This window comes from Scyliorhinus canicula, chromosome 3, assembly GCF_902713615.1.
Source record: "Scyliorhinus canicula chromosome 3, sScyCan1.1, whole genome shotgun sequence".
NCBI classification, from domain to species: Eukaryota; Metazoa; Chordata; class Chondrichthyes; order Carcharhiniformes; family Scyliorhinidae; genus Scyliorhinus; species Scyliorhinus canicula.
In genome coordinates, this window is record NC_052148.1 from 83,124,468 (window position 1) to 83,150,384 (window position 25,917).

At 41.9% G+C, this 25,917-nt stretch overlaps 1 protein-coding gene across 1 annotated transcript in view; it reads right to left on the reverse strand.

Annotated features, from left to right (window-relative positions):
• Positions 1-693: 693 nt before the first annotated feature.
• LOC119962764 (valosin containing protein) overlaps positions 694-25,917 on the reverse strand; it is a 57,728-nt gene continuing 32,504 nt past the window's right edge. The window contains exons 8-17 of the mRNA XM_038790795.1: positions 24,302-24,435; positions 20,379-20,514; positions 20,179-20,291; positions 18,232-18,396; positions 17,997-18,119; positions 17,100-17,312; positions 8,720-9,028; positions 4,232-4,387; positions 3,959-4,113; positions 694-1,225 (exon numbers count right to left, since the gene is read on the reverse strand). Coding sequence (XP_038646723.1) covers positions 1,120-1,225; positions 3,959-4,113; positions 4,232-4,387; positions 8,720-9,028; positions 17,100-17,312; positions 17,997-18,119; positions 18,232-18,396; positions 20,179-20,291; positions 20,379-20,514; positions 24,302-24,435 — 1,610 coding nt within the window. The 3' untranslated portion in view covers positions 694-1,119. The remainder of the gene's footprint in view (positions 1,226-3,958; positions 4,114-4,231; positions 4,388-8,719; positions 9,029-17,099; positions 17,313-17,996; positions 18,120-18,231; positions 18,397-20,178; positions 20,292-20,378; positions 20,515-24,301; positions 24,436-25,917) is intronic.

The window sequence follows — 25,917 nt, forward strand, 5'->3', positions numbered from 1 at the left end:
ACACAATACTCCAGGTGTGGCCGCACTAACACCGTATACAATTGCAACATAACCTCCCTAGTCTTAAACTCCATCCCTCTAGCAATGAAGGACAAAATTCCATTTGCCTTCTTAATCACCTGTTGCACTTGTAAACCAACCTTCTGTGACTCATGCACTAGCACACCCAAGTCTCTCTGAACAGCGGCATGCTTTAATATTTTATCGTTTAAATAATAATCCCGTTTGCTGTTATTCCTACCAAAATGGATAACCTCACATTTGTCAACATTGTATTCCATCTGCCAGACCCGAGCCCATTCACTTAACCTATCCAAATCCCTCTGCAGACTTCCAGTATCCTCTGCACTTTTCGCTTTACCACTCATACTTTGTGAAATATTGCTAACCAATAACTGTATTAAAAAAATTATTTTGTTCACAAATATTCAAAATCAGTTCTGCTTAGAATGCTAAATATGCAATTAAGTATTAAAAGTATTTTTACCACTGCTTGAAATCATTTCATTTCTCAGATTAAAAGCTATATATGATTACTGTCCCTTTAGAGGCAATAGTCAGAGTAATGCAATACATTGAAAATAATCTTTTATTCTGTACCAAGTCAAAAGCTGTAAACAGAAATGTTTTTCATTAATCATTTTGCTGGTTTAATCTAAACTGCAGCATAAAATTCAGGCAACACACAATTCATTATTGGAGGTGCAACAATTCAGATTTTATTATCAGTTCATATTAAGTTCCTTAACATTTCAAGACTTATCTCTTTCAACCGTATACATTTATCATGTCACCTACTGAAATAAAAAAAATGAAGTTCCATAAGCATTTTGTATTTTTCAGGCTACAGTTATACTCACTGCAAAAGCTGCTGAATCTGCCTCATCAATTAGAACAGAAGTTTCCCAGAAGGTAGTCATAGACTCTGCAGTGATTTAACAGTTATAACTTCACATCCAACATCAAGAATAGGTTCTTAGAAGAAACCCCTGTAACCAGATTATTGAAAGCTGCACATGCTTCTCTGACTGGACTGAAGGGGAGGAAAAGAAAAGCAACAGTCCAAGAAATGGAAATTGTACAACTTGGCCTGGTCATATTTGGTCCACAAATGTATGTTTAACCATACAGATCATCATCATTGTCTTCACTGAACATGTTTCCACCACTTCCTCCTCCAGTTCCTTGGCTTGGTCCTGCACCTGCTTGGCTACTAGATGGGAATCTGCAAGCAATAGAGGAAATTCAATAAGAGTATGAAGGTATTCAGAAGTACTGAAAATTAAGCAACACGTGGATTTTATTCACATCCATTTGATAAAATTAGAGGAGGAAATGCAATTTTACTTTACCCAAAATAAATGTTTCCAAGTTTATACTAAGCACTACATGTGGTTAGCATTATATAATATGCTGAAACAGAAATTGGTCGAGTTTGTGCTTGCTCATGTTATTTTCTCCCCCAACTTTCAGCTTTACTCATCTTCTGAAGGCGGTGACTCAAATAGCATTGGGTGTCCTTCCAGCTAAATGCCCATTCTTCATTGGGAAACTTAGATAAAGTGAATGTTTGTCTGTTAATTAACTAGTGGCGGTGTATTTGATCTCAGTCCTGTTCTGAGTCCCTCAATAGTGGGCAGATGGAGCTTTTTTTTAAAAAACTCCGTTGTTTGAAGATTATGCTAATTCAGCTGCCGCCATCACAATAGATAATATGACCCACTTCTTTATAGAAATGCTGGTTCAACCAGAATTGCAGTAGTGTGCCCACTTCTAGATACCACCCTTGAGGAAGGATGTGAGGCACTAGAGATAATGCAGAAATGAGGGATTTCAGTTACTTGGATGGGGATTGGAGAAGGTGGGCTGTCCTTAAAGAAAGGTTAAGAGGAAATTTGATAGAAGTGTTTAAAAAAAAGAGGAGTCTGAATGGAGTAGAGAAACTGATTGCATGGAGGGAAGGGTGAAGCACCTGAGGATACAGATTTAAACTGAACAGCAAAAGAACCAAAGAAAACATGTGGAAAAGCTTATTACGACAGCGAGTGATTTGGATCCAAAGTACTATGCCTGAGGATATGGCAGATTCAATCACGGATTTCAAAAGGGAATTGGATAATTATAAGAGAACAATTTGTCGGTCTACTGGGAAAGGGCTGGTAAAGAAAATCTGTAGGACTATGGAGAAAGACAGAGTGGAACTAGGTTGTTATCAGAGAGCCAGCATGGACCTGATGGGCAGAATGGTCTCCCTGTGTTATGTAACCATTATATGTTTCTAAGACGTTCCATGTTTCTTTGGCTCAACATAAAAGCAGCTACCCAGCATGTTTTTCTGATATAATGGATTTGTTAGTTGACCCCCAGTTCTAGATTCAGGGGAGACATCCTCAGCATTTATCAGGTCAAGCCCCTATCCAGACCCTATCACAAACTCTGAGCAAATCCCAGTGTCAGAACAGACCCATCAGATGTGGTCACAGTTTTGTACACTTCCTGTATATGTGATTGTTCAGAATCATGATGGTTTCTACATGCTGTAGTAGTGGCACACTTCCTGCACTGCCATCCCAATCTAACATTAGCTTATTTATTTAAATTAAAATTGATAATAAGATCATGGATGATCTGACTGTAATCTTGACTTTAAATTCCTCTGCCCCCTATCCTCAATGACTCCCTTGTACATCAGAATCTATCTCACTCAGCCTTAAAAATATTAAGTCACCCTGCCTCCACTGCTCTCTGGGGAACAGAATTCCATAGACTAATCACGCTCAAAGAAAAATTGTCTCCTCATTTCAGTCTTAAATGAGAAATTCCTTGTTTTTAAACTGTGCGCCCCAGTTCTAATCTCCCTCATAAGGGGAAGCATTCTCTCAGCATCCATCCTGTCCAACCCCGCAAAATCCTATTTGTTTCAAAAGATCACCACAATTGTCTAAACTCCAACTCATATAGAACCAACCTGTCCAACATTTCCTCACAAGGTAACCCCTTCATCCCAGGAATCAATCAAGTCAACTTTTCTGTGCTCCAATGCAATTATACTCTTCTTTAAGTAAGGAGATCAAAATTGTACACAATGCTCCACAACTATAGCAAAACTTATTCACTTATATATTCCATTTAGCTTACAACAACCTTCTATTTGCCTTCCTAATCATTGCAGTATCTGCATACTAACCTTCTGAGATTCATGTACCAGGACCCAGATTCCTCTGTACTGCAGAGTTCGGCAAATTCACTCCAATAATATGCTGTTATTCTATTCTTCCTGTCAAAGTGACAAGCTAATAGTTTCCCATATTAAACTCGACTGCCAGATTTTGACCATTCACAACCTATTCATATCCCTTTGCAGACGCCTCATGTTCCCCTCACAATTTCCTCTCCTCCCCGTCTTTGTCAGCAGCAAATTTAGCCACCATACATTTGGCCCCTTGATCCAAATATAAATAGTTGAGGCTGCTGCACTGATCATTGTGGAACTCCACTAGTTACAGCTTGCCAGCTTCCTCTTCCTGTTAGTTTACTAATCCTTTATCACTGCTAATATGTCACCGCCTACACCATGAGCTCTTATTTCGTGGAGTAATCTTTTTTTTATATAAATTTAGAGTATCCAATTAATTTTTTCCAATTAAGGGGGATAATTTAGCATGGCCAATCCACTTAACCTGTTCATCTTTGGTTGTGGGAGTGAAACCCACACAAACACAGGGAGAATGTGCAAACTCCACATGGACAGTGACCCAGAGCCGGGATCAAACCTGGGACCTCGGCGCCATGAGACAGCAGGGAGGAAGCAGGGCTAACCCACTGCGCCACCGTGCTGCCCTTCATGGAGTAATCTTTGATGTGGATTCTTATGAATGCCTTTCCGAACATCAAGTCCATCTCATCTACAGGTTCCCCTTTCAGGCAAATGACAATGAAAGATACAAAGAAAACTTGCCTGAAACTGCCAAATCCACGACTCTGCTGCAGTGTTTGTGCAAACATCTCATATTTCCGGATATCATTGTCACTGACAGACCGGCGTGCATAGCGCATAGCTTCCTCAAAATGGTCCTTGCGTATTTCAGGAACTGGATCATCTTCTTCAACCTCCTGCATTTCAAGCCACTTAGGTATTAATGAGCATCATTTAAAAAACAGAAGCCAATAACTGGTTTAGAATAAACCAGAGCAGATGTTTATATTTAATTAGCATAATGACTGCACCTACCATGGCTGAAGGGTTGCCCTGTCGTTCACGTTCTCGCCTGATCTCACTTTCAATAGATTCTCTGATTGCAAGCTTACAAGCTCGTTGACAGATCTCAGTTAAATCAGCTCCAGAAAACCCATTGGTGGTCTTAGCCAAATACTCCAAGTCAACTTCCTACAAATAAATTATATACATTAACTGGGTAACTTGCAAGGGTTAACTGAAACATCAACCTCAATGAATGTTACTTTAGAAGGTGCTTACTAACCTCGGAAGTAGTTTTTTAAAAAAATGAGAGTTTAAACTCTGTATTCAGTTACCAAGCAATATAGCTCGCATATGGTTTGTACTTACCACAATTCTGTTCAAACTGTAACGGCCCATGCAACGATACAAGTACATTGTCTCAAAACCGGCAACCTCAGGCCGAGGTCGTACTAGGTTTCAGATCTTGCCAGATTTAAGGTTCGGCAGTTTGGGACAAACCAGGTCAGGTTGTCAAGATTCACTCAGAGCACAGGAGGAGAGCTGCAGGGAAAGCAAATAACTCATCCAGCCCAGTGCCAAACCATACTATACCAATTGGTAAGTTAGTTTTTCTTAAATTTTGCATGACACATTCTAAAAATGACCAGTTTTTGGACAACTCTGGTTTGTGCATAGCCAGTTTTGAGACACTGTACCTGTAATTACATAACAGCAATCTGTTATTCTGAATGAACATATGCAAAATAAACTTTATCAGGTGCTCAAAAAGCATTATCTGCTCCAATTTAGTTTAAAGAAAACACCCGAGTAAGAACACATGAACAAGCAGGAGAGTGGCACGGTGGCGCAGTGGTTAGCACTACTGCCTCACAGTACCAGGGACCTGGGTTAAATTCAGGTCACTGTCTGTGTGCAGTTTGTACGTTCTATGTCTGCATGGTTTCCTCCAGGTGCTCCGGTTTCCTCCATCATCGAAAGATGTGCCGGTTAGGTGCATTGACCATGCTAAATCGCCCCTTAGTGTCAAAAAGGTAGGTGGTTTTTGGAATAGGGTGGGGACGTGGACCTAGGTTGGATGCTCTTTCAGAGGGTCGGTGCAGGCTCAATGAGCTGAATGGCCTCCGCCTGCACTGTAGTGATTCTATGATTCTAGGGTAGGCCATTCAGTCTCTCGAGCCAGCTCTGCCATTCAATAAGATCATGGCTGATCGGATAGTAACCTCAAGTCGGCAACCACCTACCCATCAGTCCCTTGCTTACCAAGAATCTATCTCTGCGTTAAAAATAATAAAAGACTCTGCTTTCAGAACCTTTTCAGGAAGAGGATTCCATAAGCACTCAGCCCTCAGGAGAAAAAAAGTATACCTCAGTTTTAAATAGGCAACCCTTTATTTCAAAACAGTGGCGCCAAGTTCTAGATTCTCCAACAAAAGGAAACATTCTCTCCATTTACCCCTGGCAAGACCCCTCAGGATCTTACATGTTTAAATTTAGTTGTCTCTCACTCTTCTAAACTACAGTGTATACAAGTCTAGCCTGTCCAACCTTTAGTCAAAGACAATCCATCCATAGAATTTCATACCCATTCCAGGTATTAGTCTGGTAAACCTTCTCTGAACTGTTTCCAACACATTTACATACTTCCTTAAATAAGGTGACCAACTCTACACCATATTCCAAATGTGGTCTCACTAGTGCCCTGTACACCTGAAGCACAACCTCCCTAGTTTTGTATAGACGTAATCAGGTAAGCTACTAAAGGGCGAGCATCAGGCACCATGGTAGCACGGTGGTTAGCACTGTGGCTTCACAGCACCAGGGTCCCAGGTTCGATTCCCCACTGGGTCACTGTCTGTGCAGAGTCTGCACGGTTTCCCAGTGTCTGCGTGGGTTTCCTCCGGACGCTCAGGTTTTCTCCCACAGTCCAAAAACATGCAGGTTAGGGGGATTGGCTATGCTAAATTGCCCTTAGTGTCCAAAATAGGTTAGATGGAGTTATTGGGTTGCGGGGATAGGGTGGAAGTGAGGACTTAAGTGGGTCGGTGCAGATGCGATGGGCCAAATGGCCTTTTTCTGCACTGTATGTTCTATGTAGAATGGCTGATTGCACAATATGACCAAAATTACACAGTAATTGTAGTAAAAATGTTTCCTGAAAACCAGGTTGATAAAAAAATTACAGATAAATGAGAGGTCTTACATTTTGGTTCGAAAAATAAGGTCATATATTACTTGGAAAGAAATCTTATGGGGTGGAGGAGCTAAAAGGAGCTAGGAGTACAAACACACAAATCACACAAGTAGTGATACCAGTGACTAAGGCCATAAAAATGCACAAACCAAGTTCAAGGGTTTAGTTCTAGAGTGAGTATTGAGAAGCAGAGAAGTTATGCTAAACTTATTGAACATTGGCGAGACCACACTTGGGAGTACTATGGATATTTCTATATATTACAAATACATTATTAAAAAAATACAAGATGCACTGAAGAGGATGCATACAAGGATGGTACCAGAAATGCAAAGCTTTATCTATCTAGGAAGGTTTGGTCTTTCTTCTCTTTAAAAACATAGGCTGAGAGGTCATTTAAAAGCGGTCTTTAAATTAAGAGGCAAGTTAGTTTTTGTAGGGGACTTCCGGTGACAGCGGGCTGGAGGCAGCCGCACATTGGAGGGCTCCCGTTTGGGAACAGCATTTTCGGGGATTAACGCCCGGTCCCAGGGGCTACAGAGGCGGCAAAAGCAGGGAGAAGGCACAGTGAAGAGAAATGTCAAAAACAAGTTAAAAAAAAGCAGTGAAAAAAGCAGCTGAAAATCCATCGGGGAGTGGAAAGGTCACCGCGGGGACGGCAAAGAAAGTGGAGACTGGGGCACCAGGGGAGGCCGCATTGCCCACGGCTGAAGAAATTACTACGGTGATGGCCACGGAACTCGAAAGGCAGTTCACAAAGCACATGGAGGCGATGAGGAAGGAGATGGGGACGGTATTGAAAATGCTGGTGGAGGAGGCGATTGCCCCGGTGAGGGCGGCGGTATTGAGCGCAGTGGCGGAGGTGCGGGAGCAAGGCGAGGCGCTGAAGGAAGTGGAAGGGACATTACTGCAGCACAGTGATCAAATTACCTCGATGGGGAAGGAGATGTGGAGGATGATAAGAGATCAACAAGGATCTGTGAGCCATAATGGATGACTTGGAAAACAGATCCAGACGACATAATCTGAGGATTGTGTGTCTTCCCGATGAGTGGAAGGCCCAAGGCCGACTGAGTATTTTGCCACGATGTTGGCGAAGCTACTGGGGGAGTGGGATGACCCCTCCCGATATGATCTGGATTGGGCTCATTAGTCATGGAGGCCTATACCAAAGGCGAGTGAGCAGCCAAGAGTAGTAACTCAGTACTTTTGTAGGTACAGCGTGAAGGAGAATGTCCTGTGCTGGGCAAAGCAGAAGCTGGTGGTGCAATGGGCTGGAGCTGGTATACTCATATCAGGACTACATAGTGGAGCTGGCGAGGAGGCGGGCTGCCTTCAGTCGGGTGAAGAAGGCACTGTACATCAGTAAGGTGCAGTGCAGCATAGTATACCCAGCGAAGTTGAGGGTGACCTACAAATCAAAGGACTTTTATTTTGGGATGGCAGAAGCAGCGGAGGAGTTTGGAAGTGGCCGAATTGAGAAGTGGACATTTATCGATGTAGCCTCATGTAACTATTTTTTCACTGCAGTTGGTGTATGTGCTAAATGAGCTAACGTTGTATATACATGGACAAGGGAAGAGATGGGACTTTCGCTTGCAATGATGGTTCTTTGGGGTTTGGGTGTGTATGCAGGGTCTGTGTGCTAAAGGGGTGTTCTTGGTTTTCCTGGGACCGGGCAAGGGGGAAAAAGACCCGGGCGGGGACCGCCACGCTGGCCGGTTTAAGCCGGCCAGTGAACGGGAGTGAGGTGGGGGGAGGGGCTACGGCCATCGGAGCCCGGGAGAACAGGGCCCAATGAGTCTAGCCGGGGTGGAAATGGAAATTGGGGGGGGGGGGGGGGGGGGGGGGAGAAATGGAAATTGGGGGGGGGGGGGGGGAGGAACAGAGGTAGTATAGGTGCTTTTAAGGGAATGCCAGATATGCATGTAAGAGAGCAGGGAATAGAAGGCTATGTTGATCATTAGATGAAGCAACGAGCAGGCTCAAATGGAGCATAAACATCAGCATGGGCTGATTTGGTCAAATGGCCTTTGTGCTGTATATTCTACGCGAACCAGGTAATAATGTCGTTAAAAAAAAACATTCAAACGCAAAGTAAAATCATGTTTCCGATCACAGGTTATAAAATCTAAATTTCTCAAAGAATGTTACAATGCAACAAGTTACTAGCCTTAGCAACAACAGCTTCTCAGTGTAATATTACTATAAATTTAGAAAAATTGCTCTTGAAACTTAATATGTGCAACCAAACATGCCTCTTCTCATGCTTGATGTCAAACAACATTAAAATTTAAAATTTTAGAAGAAATAAAAACCATACTTGCCTTAGCAATAGGAGACTTCCTCAAGTTAGCTTTCAGAATTGCACCACGAGATTTCTCATCAGGCAGTGGGATGTAAATCAGTTGGTCAAGGCGTCCAGGACGCAAAATTGCAGGGTCAATAATATCAGGTCGGTTAGTAGCACCAATGATAAAGACATTCTTTTTGGTGGACATACCATCCATTTCTGTTAGGATCTGGTTTATAACACGATCAGCAGCTCCACCACCATCACCAATGTTGCCACCGCGAGCCTTAGCAATGGAATCAAGTTCATCAAAGAACAGTACACAAGGGGCAGCTTGGCGGGCCTGAAAAATATGGAGGAGTACCATGTTATGTTATATGTTCATTATATCAAAGATTGGCCAGAGAACATTTGGATTTGGGGATCCACAAATAGCTCTAAAGTTTGCCATAAACAATTATTTAACAGAAAGGCCAACATTCATGAAATCTATTTGAGAGGAAATTAATTTTATAGAGTCATGGAACTGGAGTATTGCTGGCAAGGTCAGCATTTATTGCTTTCCCTTCATTGCCCTTGAGGCAGTGGTGAGCTGCCTACTTTCAGAACCACTGCATGCCACGTCGTATAGTTACACCCAGTGTTGTCAGAGAGAGAAAAAATTTGACCCAAAAAAGGTTAAGTGTCAGCTACCTATTTCCAAATCAGGATGGTGTGCAATTTGGAAGGAACTTGCAAGTGACATTCACATGCACCTGCTGCCCTTGCTCTTCTAGAGGTCATGGGTTTGCAAGGTGCTGCCAAAGGAACTTTGGCAAGTTATTTTTTGAAGATGTTACACAAGGCTGCCAGTAGTGGAGGGAGTGGACATTATAAGATAGTGAAGTGCTTATTAAACAGACTGTTTTGTTTTGGATGGTGTTTTCTTTCATCAGGCAGGAGATACAAAAGTCTGAGTTCACGCACAAACAGATTCAAAAACAGCTTCTTCCCCGCTATTACCAGACCCACGTATGGACTGACTTGATTAATACTACACCCGATACCGGTGTTTATGTATTTACATTGTGGACCTTGTGTTGCCCTTTTATGTATTTTCTTTTTATTTTATTTGCTTTTCATGTACTAAATGATGTTTAAGCTGCTCGCAGAAAAATAATTTTCACTGTACCTCAGTACACATGACAATAAACAAATCCAAATCAAGCGAGTGTTACTCAAACAGCGCTTATTCAGGTACATTGACAGTATTCCATTACAGTCCTGATTTGTGCCTTGCAGATGGAGGACAGGTGTTTAAGGGACTTCCAGTGGTGGCCATTGAGTGGTCGCACACAAGGTGGCTCCCCAATGAAAATTGCGAAAACAACCTTTTAACCCCATCAAACGGGCACCAAAAGTATGCACCTTCCCCCTCCCCCCATCCCGACCGTACCCCCGCAGACCATGTCAAAAAAGAATCCGAAGAGAGGAAATTGGGAAAGAGCCACCAGCCCACCAAAATGGTGGACAGGCTTTGGGGAGTCAGGAGGTGAATTACTTATTGCAGGATTCCCAGCCTTTGTCCTGGTCTTGTCGTCAATGTAAATAACCGATATAATCAAGTTTCTGGCCCATGGTTATCCCCAGGATGTTGGTGATCGGGGATTCAGCAATGGCAATGTAAAGGTGAAGTCCTTAAGATTCTCTCATCAGGATGGTCACTGTCTGGCACTTAAGTGGCAAGTAACATGCATGCCACACTTCAACCCAACCTTGAACAGTGTCCAGATCTTGCTGCATACAGCTTCCTTAAATGTGGAGTTACAAATGGTATTCAACACTATGCAATCATTTGTGAACATCCACACTCTGACATGATGGGGGTCATAGATCATAGAATTTACAGTGCAGAAGGAAGCCATTCGGCCCATCGAGTCTGCACCGGCTCGTAGAAAGAGGACCCTACTTAATCCCACTCCTCGACCCTATCCCCGTAACCCAGTAACCCCACCTAACCTTTTTGGACACCAAGGGCTATTTATCATGGCCAATTCAGCTAATCTGCACATCTTTGGACTGCGGGAGGAAACCGGAGCACCCGGACGAAACCCACGCAGACATGGGGAGAGCGTGCAGACTCCGCACAGAGTGGCCTCAGCTGGGAATCGAACCTGGGACCATGGAGCTGTGAAGTAACTATGCTAACCACTGTGCTACCGTGCTGTCTTCATTGTGAAGCAGCTAAAGATGTTGTGCTTTGAAAGGAGACAACTGAGCCGATTGTGAAGGCATTGGTGGTTATCTTTCAGCAATCACTGGAGGCAGGGAGGGTTCCAGAGGACTGGAAAATGGCTAATGTAACACCCCTATTTAAGAAGGGAGGGAGGCAGAAGACGGGAAATTGCAGGCCAGTTAGCCTGACTTCAGTCATTGGTAAGATTTTACAGTCCATTATTAAAAATGAGATTGCAGAGTACTTGGAAGTGCATGATAAAATAGGACTGAGTCAGCACTGAGTCAAGAGGTCATGTCTGACAAGTCTGTTAAGAGTTCTTTGAGGAGGTAACGAGCAGGTTAGAGAAAGGAGAATCAGTGGACGTGATCGATTTAGCCTTTGACAAGGTGCCGTATAGGGGGCTGTTAAATAAGTTAAAAGCTAATGGTGTTAAGGGCAAGATACTGGGGAGCGTGGCAGTGGTGCAGTATCTAGCACTGCTGCCTCAAAGAGCCGAGGACCTAGGTTTGATTCCGGCCCTGATTCACTGTCTGTGTGGAGTTTGCACATTCTCCCCGTGTCTGCGTCGGTTTCACCCCCACAACCCAAAGATGTGTAGGTTAGGTAGATGGCCACACTAAATTGCCCCTTAAGATACTGGCATGGATAGAGGTTTGGCTGATTGGCAGAAGGCAGAGAGTCGGGATAAACGGGTCTTTTTCAGGATGGCGGCCGGTGACCAGTGGTACTAGTAGTGTGCCACAGGGGTATGTGTTGGGACCACAACTTCTCACAATATTCATCTGGAAGGAGGCACTGAGGCCACTGTTGCCAAGTTTGCAGATGATACAAAGAAATGCAGAGGAATGGGTAGTATTGAGGAAGCAGGGGGGCTGCAGATGGACTTGGATAGGCTAGGAGAGTGGGCAAAGATGTGGCAGATGGAATACAGCGTGGAAAAGTAGGAGGTTATACATTTTTGGTTGGAAGAATGGAGGCAAAGCGCCGGAAAGGAACAGGAGATTTAAAAGAGCGCGGGAGAGGAGACGCTTATTAAAAAGCGCGCGGGAGGAGCTGGGAGATTTAATTGGCCAAGAGGGACCTGCTAAATTTGAATCCATTTGGTAGGTAGTGGTGATTAGCAAGTAATTTTTATTTCTTTACATTTATCTATTTTTTTTTGGTATTGAAGTTTTACAAGTTAACCTAAGGGATAAGATATGGCAGGTGATCCCAGACTCGTGTCGTGCTCCTCTTGTGCAATGTGGGAGTTCAGGGACACGTCCATTGTCCCTGGCTCCTTCATGTGCAAGAAGTGTGTCCAGCTGCAGTTCCTGTTAGACCGCTTGACGGCTCTGGAGCTGCGGATGGACTCACTTTGGAGCATCCACGAGGAAGTCATGGATAGCACGTTTAACGAATTGGTGACACCGCAGTTAAAGAGTACCAAGGGAGAAAGGAAATAGGTGACCAACAGGCAGAGGAAGAATAGGAAGGCAGTTCAGGGGTCCCCTGCGGTCATCTCCCTCCAAAACAGGTATACCGTTTTGGATACTGTTGGGGGGAGATGGCTCACCAGGGGAAGGCAGCAGTAGCCAGGTTCATGGCACCGTGGCTGGTTCTGGTGCACAGGAGGGTAGGGAAAAGAGTGGTAGAGATATAGGGTATTCGATCGTAAGGGAAGTAGACAGGTGTTTCTGCAGACGCAAACAAGACTCCAGGAAGGTATGCTGCCTCCCGGGTGCAAGGGTCCTACATGTCTCAGAACGGCTGCAGGACATTCTAAAAGGGGAGGGTAAACAGCCAACTGTCGTGGTGCATATAGGCACCAATGGTACAGGTAAACAAAACCGGGATGAGGTCCTACATGCTGAATTTAGGGAGTTAGGAGCTAAACTAAAAAGTAGGACCTCAAAAGGTAGTAATCTCGGGATTACTGCCAGTGCCACGTGCTAGCCAGAGTAGGAATGACAGGATAGACAGATTAATGCGTGGCTCGAGATGGTGCAGGAGAGAGGGATTCAAATTTTTGGGACATTGGAACCGGTTCTGGGAGAGGTGGGACCATTACAAATCGGACGGTCTACACCTGGGCAGGACTGGAACCAATGTCCAAGGGGTGGTTGTTTTCTAGCAGTAGGTTGTTTGCTAGCGCTGTTGGGGAGGGTTTAAACTAATGTGGCAGGGGAATGGGAACCAATGCAGGAAATCAGAAGGTAGTAAAGAAGGGATAGAAACAAAAGCCAGTAAGGAGAAGAGTGAAAGGCAGAAAAACAGATTGAACTGTATTTATTTCAATGCAAGAGGTCCAACAAGCAAGGCAGATGAATTCAGGGCATAGATATGTACATGGGACTGGGTTTTATAGCTATTACTGAAACATGGCTAAAGGAGGGACAGGACTGGCAGCTCAATGTTCCGGGGTACAGATGCTATAGGAAAGACAGACCAGGAAATGGGAGAGGACGGGGAGTTGCATTTTTGATTAGGGACAACATCAGAAGTACAGAGAGGATATGTCCAAGGGTAGAACTAAAAACCAAGAAGGGTGAGATCACTTTACTATAGGCCCCCAAATAGTCAGCGGGAAAATCGAAAAGCAAATATGTAAGGAGATTACAGATAGCTGCCGGAAAAATAGGGTGGTAATAGTAGGGGACTTTAACTTTCCCATCATTAACTGGGACAGCCATAGCACTAGGGGTTTGGATGGAGAAAAATTGGTTGAGTATATTCAGGAAGAATTCCTCATTCATTATGTGAATGGCCCGACTAGAGAGGGAGCAAAATTTGACCTCCTCTTGGGGAATAAGGAAGGGCAGGTGACAGAAGTGTCAGTGAGGGATCACTTTGAGACCAGTGAACATAATTCTATTAGTTTTAAGATAGGTATGGAGAATGATAGTTCTGGCCCAAAAGTTAAAATTCCAAATTGGGGGGCAGCACGGTGGCACAGTGATTAGCACTGCTGCCTACGGCGCTGAGGACCTGGGTTCGAATCCCAGCCCTGGGTCACTGGCTGTGTGGAGTTTGCACATTCTCCCCGTGTTTGCTTGGGTTTCACCCCCACAACCCAAAGATGTGCAGGTTAGGTGGATTGGCCACACTAAATTGCCCCTTAATTGGAAACAATAATTGGGTACTCTAAATTTTTTTTAAAAATCCAAATTGGATCAAGGCCAACTTCAATGGTATTAGGTGGGAAGTTTCAAACGTTCATTGGGTGAACTTGTTTGCGGGCATGGGGGCAGCTTGTAAGTGGGAGTCTTTCAAAAGTGTGTTAACCAGGGTCCACATTCCTCTTAGAGTGAAGGGTAAGGCTGGTAGAAGTAGGAACCCCTGGATGACTCGGAATATTGAGGCCATGGTCAAAAGGAAGAGGCAAAAGACATGTGTAGGCTGCTGGGATCAAGTGGATCCCTTGAAGAGTATAGAGCTTGTCAGAGTAGAATTACGAGAGAAGTCAGGAGGGCAAAAAAGGGACATGAGATTGTCTTGGCAGGTGAGGCAAAGGAAAATCCAAAGAGCTTTTACAGATGCATATAGGGCAAAAGGACTAGGGAGAGGGTAGGTCCTCTTTAACGATAAACAGTATGTACGGATCCACAAGGGATGCGAGAGGTCCTAAATGAATATTTCTTGTTAGTATTTACTTTTGAGAAAGGCACGAATGCTAGGGAAATAAAAAGAGATGTCTTGAGGAGTGTACATATTACAGAGGAGGTGCTGGAGGTATTGAAGCGCATCAAGATAGACAAATCCCCGAGACCTGATGAAATGTATCCCAGGACGTTGTGGGCTGCTAGGGAGGAAATTGTCGGCCCCCAAGCTGAGATATTTAAATCATCAACAGCCACAGGAAGGTGCCTGAAGATTGGAGGGTAGCAAATGTTGTGCCCTTGTTTAAGAAGGATTGTTGGGATAAGCCCAGGAACTACCGACCAGTGAATCTTACTTCTGTAGTGGGCAGGAACAGGTGCCAGAATATAGCGACAACGGGCTTTTCAGAGTAACTTCATTGCAGTGTTAATGTAAGCCTACTTGTGACAATAAAAAGATAATAATAATTATTAGACGGTATTCTGAGGGACAGGATCTACAGGCATTTAGACAGGCAGGGGCTAATTGGGGAAAGTCAGCTTGGTTTTGTAAGGGGAAAGTCATGTCTCACTAATTTGATTAAGTTTTTTGAAAGGGTAACCAAGAAGGTAGATGAGGGCAGTGCAGTAGGCATTGTCTATATGGACTTTAGCAAGGTTTTTGACAAGGTACCGCATGGAAGGTTATTGCAAAAGGTTCAATCTCACGGAATCCTGGGCGAGGTAGCAAATTGGATACAAAATTGGCTTGGCAACCGAAGCCAAAGGTTGGCTGTGGAGGGTTGTTTTCTAACTGGAGGCCTGTGACCAGCGGTGTGCCTCAGGGATTGGTGCTGGGCCTACTGTTATTTGTGAGATATATATAATATAATATAATATAATATAATATATAAAAATGATTTGGATGAGAATGTAGGAGGCATGGTTAGTAAGTTTGCAGATGACACCAAGATTGGTGGCATAGTGGATAGTGAAGAAGGTTATATAAGATTGCAACACGACCAATTGGGCCAGTGGGCCGATGAATGGCAGATAAGAGTTTAATTTGGATAAATGTGAGGTGATGCATTTTGTATGATTAAATAAGGGCAGGACCTGTTCAGTTAATGGTAAGGTGCCGGGGAGAGTTACAGAACAAAGAGGTCTAGGAATACAAGTTCATAGTTCCTTGAAGGTGGAGTCACAGGTGGATAAGGTGGTGAAGAAGGCATTCAGCATGCTAGGTTTTATTCGTCAGAATATTGAATACAGGAGTTGGTACACCTTGATGGAAGTTGTACAAGACATTGGTAAGACTACACATGGAATACTGTGTTCAGTTCTGGTCACCCTATTGTAGGAAGGATATTGTTAAACTAGAAAGAGTGCACAAGAGATTTACGAGGATGCTACCAGGACTTGATGGTCTGAGTTTTAGGAGAAGCTGGACTTTTTTCCCTGGAGCGTAGGAGGCTTAGGGGTCATCTTATAGAGGTCTACAAAATAATGAGGAGCATCGATAAGGTAGGTGGATGACATCTTTTCCCAAAGGTAGAGGAGTCTAGAACTAGAGGTCATAGGTTTAAGGTGAGAGGAGAGAGATACAAAAAAAGAGACCAGAGGGAACATTTCTTCACACAGAGGGTCGTGAGCATCTGGAACAGGCTGCCAGAGGCAGTGGTACAATTTTGTCCTTTAAAAAGCAGTTAAGACAGTTACATGGGCAGGGTGGGTATAGAGGGATATGGGCCAAATGCAGGCAAGTGAGACTAGCTTATTGATAGAAACTGGGCGGCATGGATCAGCTGGGTTGATGGGCCTTTTTCCATGCTGTAAACATCTATGACTCACAGACTTATTTTCTAAATGGGAAAAGGTTTTGGAAATCAGAAGCATAAAGTGACTTGGGAGTCCTAGTTCAAGATTCTCTTAAGGTTAACGTGCAGGTTTAGTCGGCAGTTAAGATGGCAAATGCAATGTTAGCATCCAGAGGGCAAGAATACAAGAGCAGGGATGTATTTCTGAGGCTGTCTGAGGCTCTGGTCAGACCCCATTTGGTGTATTGTGAGCAGTTTTGGCCCCGTATCCAAGGAAGCATGTGCTGGACTTGGAAAGGATCCAGAGGAAGTTCACAGGAATGATCCCTGGAGGAGTTGTTTTAAAGCCAATTTTCATTCCTGTTAAACCCTAAACATCATCTAATAATACGCCACTCCATTTTTCCTGCTGGACAAATCAGTGAAAGTGGCTGCTAGCAAGTGCTCAAACATTTCCAACCAGGAACCCTAATTGGGAGTAAGTTTAAAAGAAACACTGGCTCAGCGTACATAACACTGAAAACTTCTATAAAAATAAATTTAGAGTACCCAATTCATTTTTTTCCAATTATGGGGCAGCAATTTAGAGTGGCCAATCCACCGAAGCTGCACATTTTCTTTTTGGGTTGTGGGGGTGAAACCCACGCAAAGACGGGGAGAATGTGCAAACTCCACACAGACAGTGACCCAGAGCCGGGAATAACACTAAAAACTTGAAGGACAATGTCAACACACGATGTAAAAAGTAATATTTGAGTCAGAGTTGTTCTCTTCATGAAAAATAAATATGCAATTATTTCAAATAATTCTTTTACTACATACCTTATCAAAAATTTCTCGGACATTTGCCTCAGATTCTCCAAACCACATGGTAAGAAGCTCTGGTCCCTTGATTGAGATAAAGTTGGCCTGGCATTCATTTGCAATGGCTTTTGCCAGCAAAGTTTTACCACAGCCAGGTGGTCCATAAAATAGTACACCCTTAGATGGAGTCATGCCAAATTTCAGGAATTTGTCCGGGTGCTCCACAGGATACTGTTAAAAACAAACAAACGTGTTAGGTTTAAATTTTTCATGAAATAACCCAACCCTGGTAAAACACGAAAGTAATAGTATTCCTTCAGATATCATTTAATGCCCAGCTCCAATTAAAAATGCAATTATTCAATAAGTCTCTCAATAGCTACATGTGGGGTGACAGTAAACCACAAAGATTGGATGGTGCCAGGTTTATTTCCTGGACTATGGCTAAATTAATTCATTTCAGCTGGGCCGCTTCAATTCAACCCTGGGTTAGGGAAGGGGAATAAGAAAAATGTTTTCTGGATTCCCACTCGCAATTGCTGTGTAATGGCAACTACTGGAATATATCAGCACATATGTGACAACAATGAAATAGGCAAATACATTTACTGCCTAGACTCAAGACTAGGAATGTCACTTGGACAAGATACCAGAAGGGTATTTAGTCATTGTAAAACCATATTCCAGCAAGAATGTGTAACTTGAGAGATGGGGAAATGAAGGGGAAGTAAATAATATATTGCTATCATCAAACAGTCCCAACTTGGATATAATGAAGAATTTAAATAGTACAATTTGATTTGAGAGTCATAATTTTATGCTGGTTCATCAAATGGAAGAAAATTTCCTATCTCTATTTCAGGCCAGTAAACTTACCACTCAATTTGAAAATCCCAAAATCTCAGAACAACTTACTTGGACAAGTTCCTGAAGTTCCCGCTTCACATCCTCCAGTCCACCAATGTCTTCCCACGTTACCTGAGGAACCTCAACCACAGTCTCACGCAGTGCTGAAGGATTGCTCTGGCTCAAAGCCCACTATAAAACAAACAATGCACTAACTTATACTGCATAAATATTTGAAGTTAGCTCAAAATACAAACTGGACCACAATAAGTTTGGTATCTTTATTTAAAGAATATAGTCCTACCCTGAAATCATCCATGGTAACTGCAAGTGAATTCATAACTTCAGCATCAATGGTTTCATCTTCCAAGTCAATAACATCCATCTTTTTCCTAATAGCTTGAAGAGCAGCTTCTGAGCATAAGGCAGCCAAGTCAGCACCAACATGGCCATGAGTTTCATTCGCAACCTAACAGGAGAAAAAATGTTTACTAACCAAAACACATCCATCTTAACTTCCACTTCAAGGTTTTATGAGGAATGAGATGCTTTAGTAATAAGATAATTTAAAAAACTGCGTTTACCAAGGTGATTTATTTAGAGTTCAAACTTATGAGAAGTTTGGATAAGTAAAAACAGAAGAAACTGCAAATACTGCTCAGTACGTTGCAACTGCATAATGTAAATTTCAGATAACCAGAACAAAGGAAGGGGCGACATGGCGGATTATTAGGATATGAAATACACCACCAGAAATCATGGTGTAAGTGGAATCCATAATAGCTTTCAACGGAAAACTGGTTACCTATTGGATATTAAAAAGATACCAAAGAAAATGAAAATAGGACCAAGCGGCTAGCTTCTAGAGAGCTGACACAGACAAAATCGACCACTTCCTGGGTTGTAAAATATTGTACTACCCACATACCACAGTATGATTGGCGTCATTCTTAAAGCTAAAACCAGCCAGATATCCACAGAACGCAGACACATTACTGTATCTCTAAGCAGGTAAACAACTCCCTCTCCTGTAGGACTCTCTGCCCCAAAAACCAAAAGAGGTAGCACAGCAGCTGATAGAAAAAGCAATTGCAGGTGAATAGTTATTACACAGTTGCCATTGTAAAATAAGACATTAATTTATAATCAGAATATATTTTTAAAAAACAGAATATTCAACTTTAAAATGTGAACTAAACTATATCTGTGTACCCAAATTGTCTACTATCCTCTAACCAAGCCTCGCCTGAAGACCACACTTGTTCTTGATCCAGTGAGCACACGATGAGAAATCAACACATTTAAACAAGAGCAGACTCTTCCTCTCAAATTACTTTCTGCTGCCTAAATATTGTCATATTATTAATAAACATTAACCATTGACAAGGCAATAGCTTTTCATCATGTGCGACACTAGTGTTTCACTTTAAAAAAAAAACCCTCAACGTCATCCATAAATTTGTTTTCAATTAATGCTTTAGTAATTCCAATAAGCTGTGCAATTTTAAATTGAAACAGGCTTCTCAATTTTTGTTTCCTGTCCTCTTCTTCACCAACTTTGTCTGTTTCCCCCCTGCCCCTGCCCCCCCACCCCCCGCAAGTGACTCTGCTCCCATTTTCCCAAACAAATCTTCTACTCGAGCCCCAATCATTCAAATTGTTCTGCTTCGTAAGTATTGCATGTCTCATGCGATGCTTGTCCTGCAGTGTTGTTCTTCACCCATGTTGTGCTCTTAACTATGACATGGCTCCTCTGACCATTTCCCACAACAGCCATGGATGGCGAAAACTGTCATTAATATTAGTCTTAACTGATTACATTCTCTCTGTACTTGGAAGAATCAGTCTTTTACTTCACACCCTAGCTCAGTATTTACTTTCATAAATATCTTCCGAGATCTGTGAATATGCTTGCAAAATAATTGATATGCCATCTACAGCATCATATCATTCAAAGAAACACTGTCACCGGAGATAAATTGGGACATCATTATTCAACAATATTTTCCAGAGGTATTTCATATTCATATATTATGTATGGATTCATGTTATACATTTACTCTTCATTGCAAACCATCTCTTGATAACTTTAACAATTTGCAATTTAACTAAATTCCTGCTGCAGAAACTGTCAAAATATCAAATTATTTTTAGTATATATCATTGTTCTTGTTCAGCATATTAGACAGTTAAAAGTAGTTACTACATTTGTGTGTTAGACAGTGACATCTCCCGTTAGATATTTACAAACCTGTTCAAGGTCTACATCATCTGCCAACTTCATGTTCTTTGTGTGAATCTGTAGGATTTCCAGTCGACCTGTGGCATCAGGAATACCAATATCCACCTCTCTATCAAACCGGCCTGCAAGTCAAATTATTAAGTAAATTACTATGCACAAATACACACAGAACATGCGCTTCACTCACACAAACAGAAGGTTCAACCTACCAAATCGTCTAAGGGCAGGATCAATGCTGTTTGGGCGATTTGTAGCTGCCATTACAATCACATGAGCCCGTTGCTTCAAACCATCCATCAAAGTGAGTAGCTGTGACACAATACGACGCTCCACTTCACCGTGTGTCTATAGAGGTAAACAGTTAGAAAAAATGGCTCAATAAATTATCCAACATCAGCTTGGAAACAATCTTGGAAGTATGCAGTGGAAAGGCAACTTAAAAAAACTAATTAAATGAAGTTTGCTGACAGTATATGTAACCTAGGTAAAAGCGAAGAGCTCTGCAGCACGAATAAAAATACTGACTGGAAGGTAGGAAACAGAGGCAGAATAAAAAAGGGCCAGTATCAGATTGGTGGACAGTGACAGATTGTGTCTTCAAGAATCATGTTTGATCAGTTTTTATCTAAAACGTGGATTGGAAAATCAAGGAATTTATCCAAATTTGCAGAAAATATTACACTCGGTGTGGTGATAGCAGCGAACTGTAAAGAGACGTCTTAAAGCGTATTACAATAAGCAAAATAATATAGTATACACAATGCATGAGGAAAATTGAAGAATAACCAGGATGGGGGAAACCAACAGTATGGATGCTTTAAGTGGGGGTTCCAAGCAGATTTTTGAAAGTAGGCAAAGGGAACTGGGTAAAGAGATCCAGAGGGCAGGTGTGCAGTGGCTCAGTAAGTAACCACCAATGGTAGAGAAATAGCAATCAAGTAGAAGGAATCTAGTGTTGAGAATACACACTAGGAATGTAAGAAATAGATTGCAAAGGCTATGAAGAGGCACGAGTACAAAGATGGTCCACAATTTATGTCAAGGGGCAAAATGTGCCAGATTTAAGAGACTAGAATGTTGTTCATATAGTACCATTTTAGCGATGTTACCTATACTCCCTTGGGGCGACAGTGCAGCCAGTTGAAACCTGCGTTCAATGTGGCTACAGTAGTTTTAATCAGATGAGGTTTGAGAGATGCCAACTCAGAAATTACCAGATTGTCATATAGTACACTTTGAACTCAAAAACGGCAGGTGTGAGCATAACCTACCAAGGATTGACTATGGGAAAGAGGGGTGGCAAAAGTGAAATAATTAGGATTTCAAGTCCATTTACTGTAATATTACACTCAAATAAACCTTTTGCAATGATTACGTTTTCAGATGATACAAAAATTAGCCTCTGGTTGATAGTGAGGAAGGAAGATGTAGACTGCAAGAAGAAACCAATAAACTGGTCAGGTTGGCAGAAAACTGGTAAATGGAATTCAACCCAGAGAAGTGTGAGGTAATGCATTTGGGGAGGTAAAAGAGGCAAGGGAATACACAATAAATGGCAGAATGCTGAAATGTTTAAATGAGCAAAAAGACTTGGTGACCATGTCCATGGATCCCTGAAGATAAGATAAAGGGTTTAATAATGTGTGTGAAAAATATTCTATACCTCGACTAGTAAAGTATGAACTGGGAAGTTATACTGGAAGTGTTAAAAAAAAAATCTAGTTACGCTACAGCTGGAGTACTGCGCACAGTTCAATCACATTATAGGAAGGATGGAATCACAATGGATGGCGAAAGTGAGGATGGTGCTGGAATTGGAGAAATGTAGCTGTGAGAAGAGATAGGATAGGTTGGGATTATTTCCTCTGGAACAAAGAAAGCTGAGAGGAAGTTTAATAGAGGTGCATAAAATAATGAGGAGCCTAAACAGAGTGGATAGGAAATGAAATGAAATGAAAATGAAAATGAAAAATTAAATGAAAATCGCTTATTGTCACGAGTAGGCTTCAATGAAGTTACTGTGAAAAGCCCCTAGTCGCCACATTCCGGCGCCTGTTCGGGGAGGTTGTTACGGGAATCGAACTGTGCTGCTGGCCTGCCTTGGTCTGCTTTCAAAGCCAGCGATTTAGCCCAGTGTGCTGAACAGCCCCTAAGGACCTATTTCCCTTAATAACCAAAGGGCATAATGTAATTAGCAGAAGCATGAAAAGGACCTTTATAGCATTTTTCACAGGGGCCGGAGAGAGAGAGAGAGAGAAAAGAGAGAGAGAGAGAGAGAGAGAAAAAGAGAGAGAGAGAGAGAGAGAGAAAAGAGAGAGAGAGAGAGAGAGAGAGAACCTGCAATGCTACGGTCCAAGAGCAGGAGTGGAATTAGCCTGGATGGCTTTTTTATTTTATTTTCAACTACCGCACCCGTTACCAGTCAAATCCATCTTTATGTAAATTTTCAATGTTTCTATTTAATATCTACAAGCAATGCCCTCTATTTTTAATATTTTCTATTTCCCATCCAACGGAGAATGATCTTTAAAAGTCTATTGTTTTCTCTTATTCTTATCTTTGTATGGAAGCCCTCCCCATGCCAAACTGTGCATTTGTTTAATTATGTTTAACCTTTCCATTTACTTGGCTCTCTTTCCACTAACAACAATTTTTCTGTTGATCAGCTACACATTATCTTTCTCAAATCTTGTTCTGGACTTCCTGATCTTGCTTTGCCACTGCAATGTTATTGCCTCAGATTTCCATTCCACATGCTTTCTGCAGCCTCTAAACACCGCCTCAAATTCCGCCTTCTCTTGCATACCTCGTGGCATGTGAGTGATCACCCCACGAACAACCGAGTCTCCAGTCTCACTCGTGGTCCATGCTCCACATTACTGTCTTCATTCCTTGATTTTATCAACAGGCCTATGCCCCGCTCTCCAGAAATCTACACCAATCATATCACCTGCACACATCCCGACTTCTCCTTCACTCAAAATTACTGCCTTCTCATTCCAGTCCAACTAATCCTTTGCTCAATCATTGGGATTCCATATCTCCTGCAGAAAAAAGTAGTTACAACTGGAGTAAAGAATGCAGGCTGTGAGATACCATGTAACGACACAAAAGTACCCAACACTCCCGTTTCAGTGGCCATCTCAAAAGATCTGGCAATCCATGGCAGACTATTAAAGGGAGCCAGCTTCAGGAAAAAAAAACCACTATAGGGTGTAACTCTCTACCACCACCAACAAATGACTCAATAAACCATGCCAGTGACCATCAGTAGCTTCAGAGATGTTGGTGCCAACCTATTTAATACCAGTTGACAGCCGTTTCAATGATGGGAATATTAAAAATGCACATTAAACAAATTGTGCAAATGTTCCCTTTCCCAACAAAATGAGAGTTAAGAATGTTCAATTTGGTCGTACAGTCTCGGCCTCAACTTGGTGGTAGCACTCTTGTCTGAATCAGCACAAATTCCATTCAAAAACTGGAGCACATATTCCAGGCTGACATTCTAGTGCAGTACGGAGTGATTCACCGTCAAAGGAATTATTGTCCAGGCGACACACTTACTCAGGTCCCATCTGCCCTCACAGGTGGACATAAAGGATCTCATGATAATAACGGAGGAGCAGAGACATTCTCCTTGCATCCTAACCAATACTTATCAATAAGACAGACTCTCTCTCTCATCAGAACCGGATACATAATTTTTTGAACCAGGCTATAAACAGCAGGAAACAAAAATTCCCACTGGAAACATTTTAATTAAAAGCATGTTCAACAATTTGCTTGAGATTAAAGACAAGGGTGCCAAGGAAAATGTAATAAATGCTACATACTGGCTTATTTGCAAAGTCAATCTGTCAAAGTTCCAACACTGGATAGTAGCAGCTAAATTAGTCGCAGAATAAGGGACATGGCAAAATGCTGCATAAAAGATTCCTTCTATTGGAAATTTAAAACAAATTGAACATGAAGACACTATTTCAAATCTTCAGTGACTCTCAATTGAAGGTGATGATAAAATGTCCAGTGACAGATGTGGCTGCCACTCGTTAAAAATAAACACAGAGATTAAAGTTCGGGGACACAAATAATTAATTATATTAGAACCAAAATTATATTTAGAACCTACCTTCTCTCTCTTTGGAGCAATGGCATCCAATTCATCAATAAAAATTATAGCAGGAGCATTTTTTTCAGCCTCTTCAAATGCTTTTCTCAGATTGCTCTCAGATTCTCCTGCAAGTTTGCTCATTATCTCTGGTCCTAAACAGAAACAATTCAGTGAAGTTAGCCAGTATTTCACCATGTCATATTCAAAATTAACTATTAAAAAATTTCCTTAGCAACTTTTACGACGTAAACAAGTGTGAAATACTGCAGAGATGGGTAGCTACTTTCCTGCACCAGTGTCCTATTATTAGAGGCTCTATTTTGTACTGATAATACTAGCCCTCTAAAACACCACTCAAATGTTAATCTTCAAGTGTAAAACCATGTCAGAATTTAAACAGACCACCTATTCAAGCAAATAACTAAATGGTTAATGAATTTGAACACAAATTCCTGACTTGTATACATTTTAAAACCCAGAGATAACTGGTTAAAGATCATAAAAGGATGCAGTGGTTGATTATCACTCCCACTACACTGCAGTGTCTGGATATTAAACATCCTTGCCAACCCTTGCTGGAAAGGGGTGTGGTGGGAGGGAGAAAGGAGGAGAACCAAAACTAATTATAACATTATTTACAAAAGGTTATTTTCCAAACAAAACCTTGAAAAGAGCTATTAAAAGGTCCATCAATATTGAGCTTTCCAACATGAAGTATTGATGAAAATCTTTTCGTATTGCACTCATCAGGATGGAAAGCTTCAACAAAATGTATTTTTTCAACATTTGAATCAAACCATACTCCACATACTGAAGTTAAGGTGGGAACTCTGATGGCAGCTGTGAAGATCATTATAGATTCCACCAATGTGCAATATTATTAAATAATGAATGTCCCATTAATTATGCTGCACAATATTTTTTGCAGTTCAACAAGATTATCTATATTGTCAAATTAAGGTGGCACAGTGGCAATGTCGATGGACAATCTAGAGACCCAGGCTAATGTGCTGGGACATTGGTTCAAATCATATCATGGCAGTTGTTGGAATTTGAATTTATAAATAAATCTGCACGGTAAAGCTAGTCCAGTAATGGTGACCATCATTACAATTAAACTGGTTTATTAATGTCCTTTAGGGAAGAAAATCTGCCTGTTCTGGTCTACATGTGACTCTGAACTGCCCCCTGAAATGGGCAATTAGGGATGGGCAGCAAATGCTGGTCTTGCCAACGGCACCAATGTCATGAAAGAATAAAGAAAGAAAAAAATCACTGAATAAAAATGGCCACGCCGTCTCCACCTATATTGCATTACAGCATCACAAAAAAACGTGAAGGAAGTTTTTTGCAACCGAAATTGGTGCATTAAACCGTTAAGCTTATGATGTATGTTGTTAATTTCATCATTACAGGAAAAACTAGGCTATGGTACCAAATGCCTACTTCCTCAACACAATGTCTAAAGAAAAGCAGAATAGACTAAGTAAAAAATTGTAGCTCACAGGTAGCATTTTGATGCAGCTGAGAGCACAATGGGGATCTGAGCTGCAGGCTGAGGCAAAGAAGAGGGTTGGGACACTGCAGCATGAGAACAGGAAGGCCACAGACAAGTCTTAAAGCACATGTTTGTT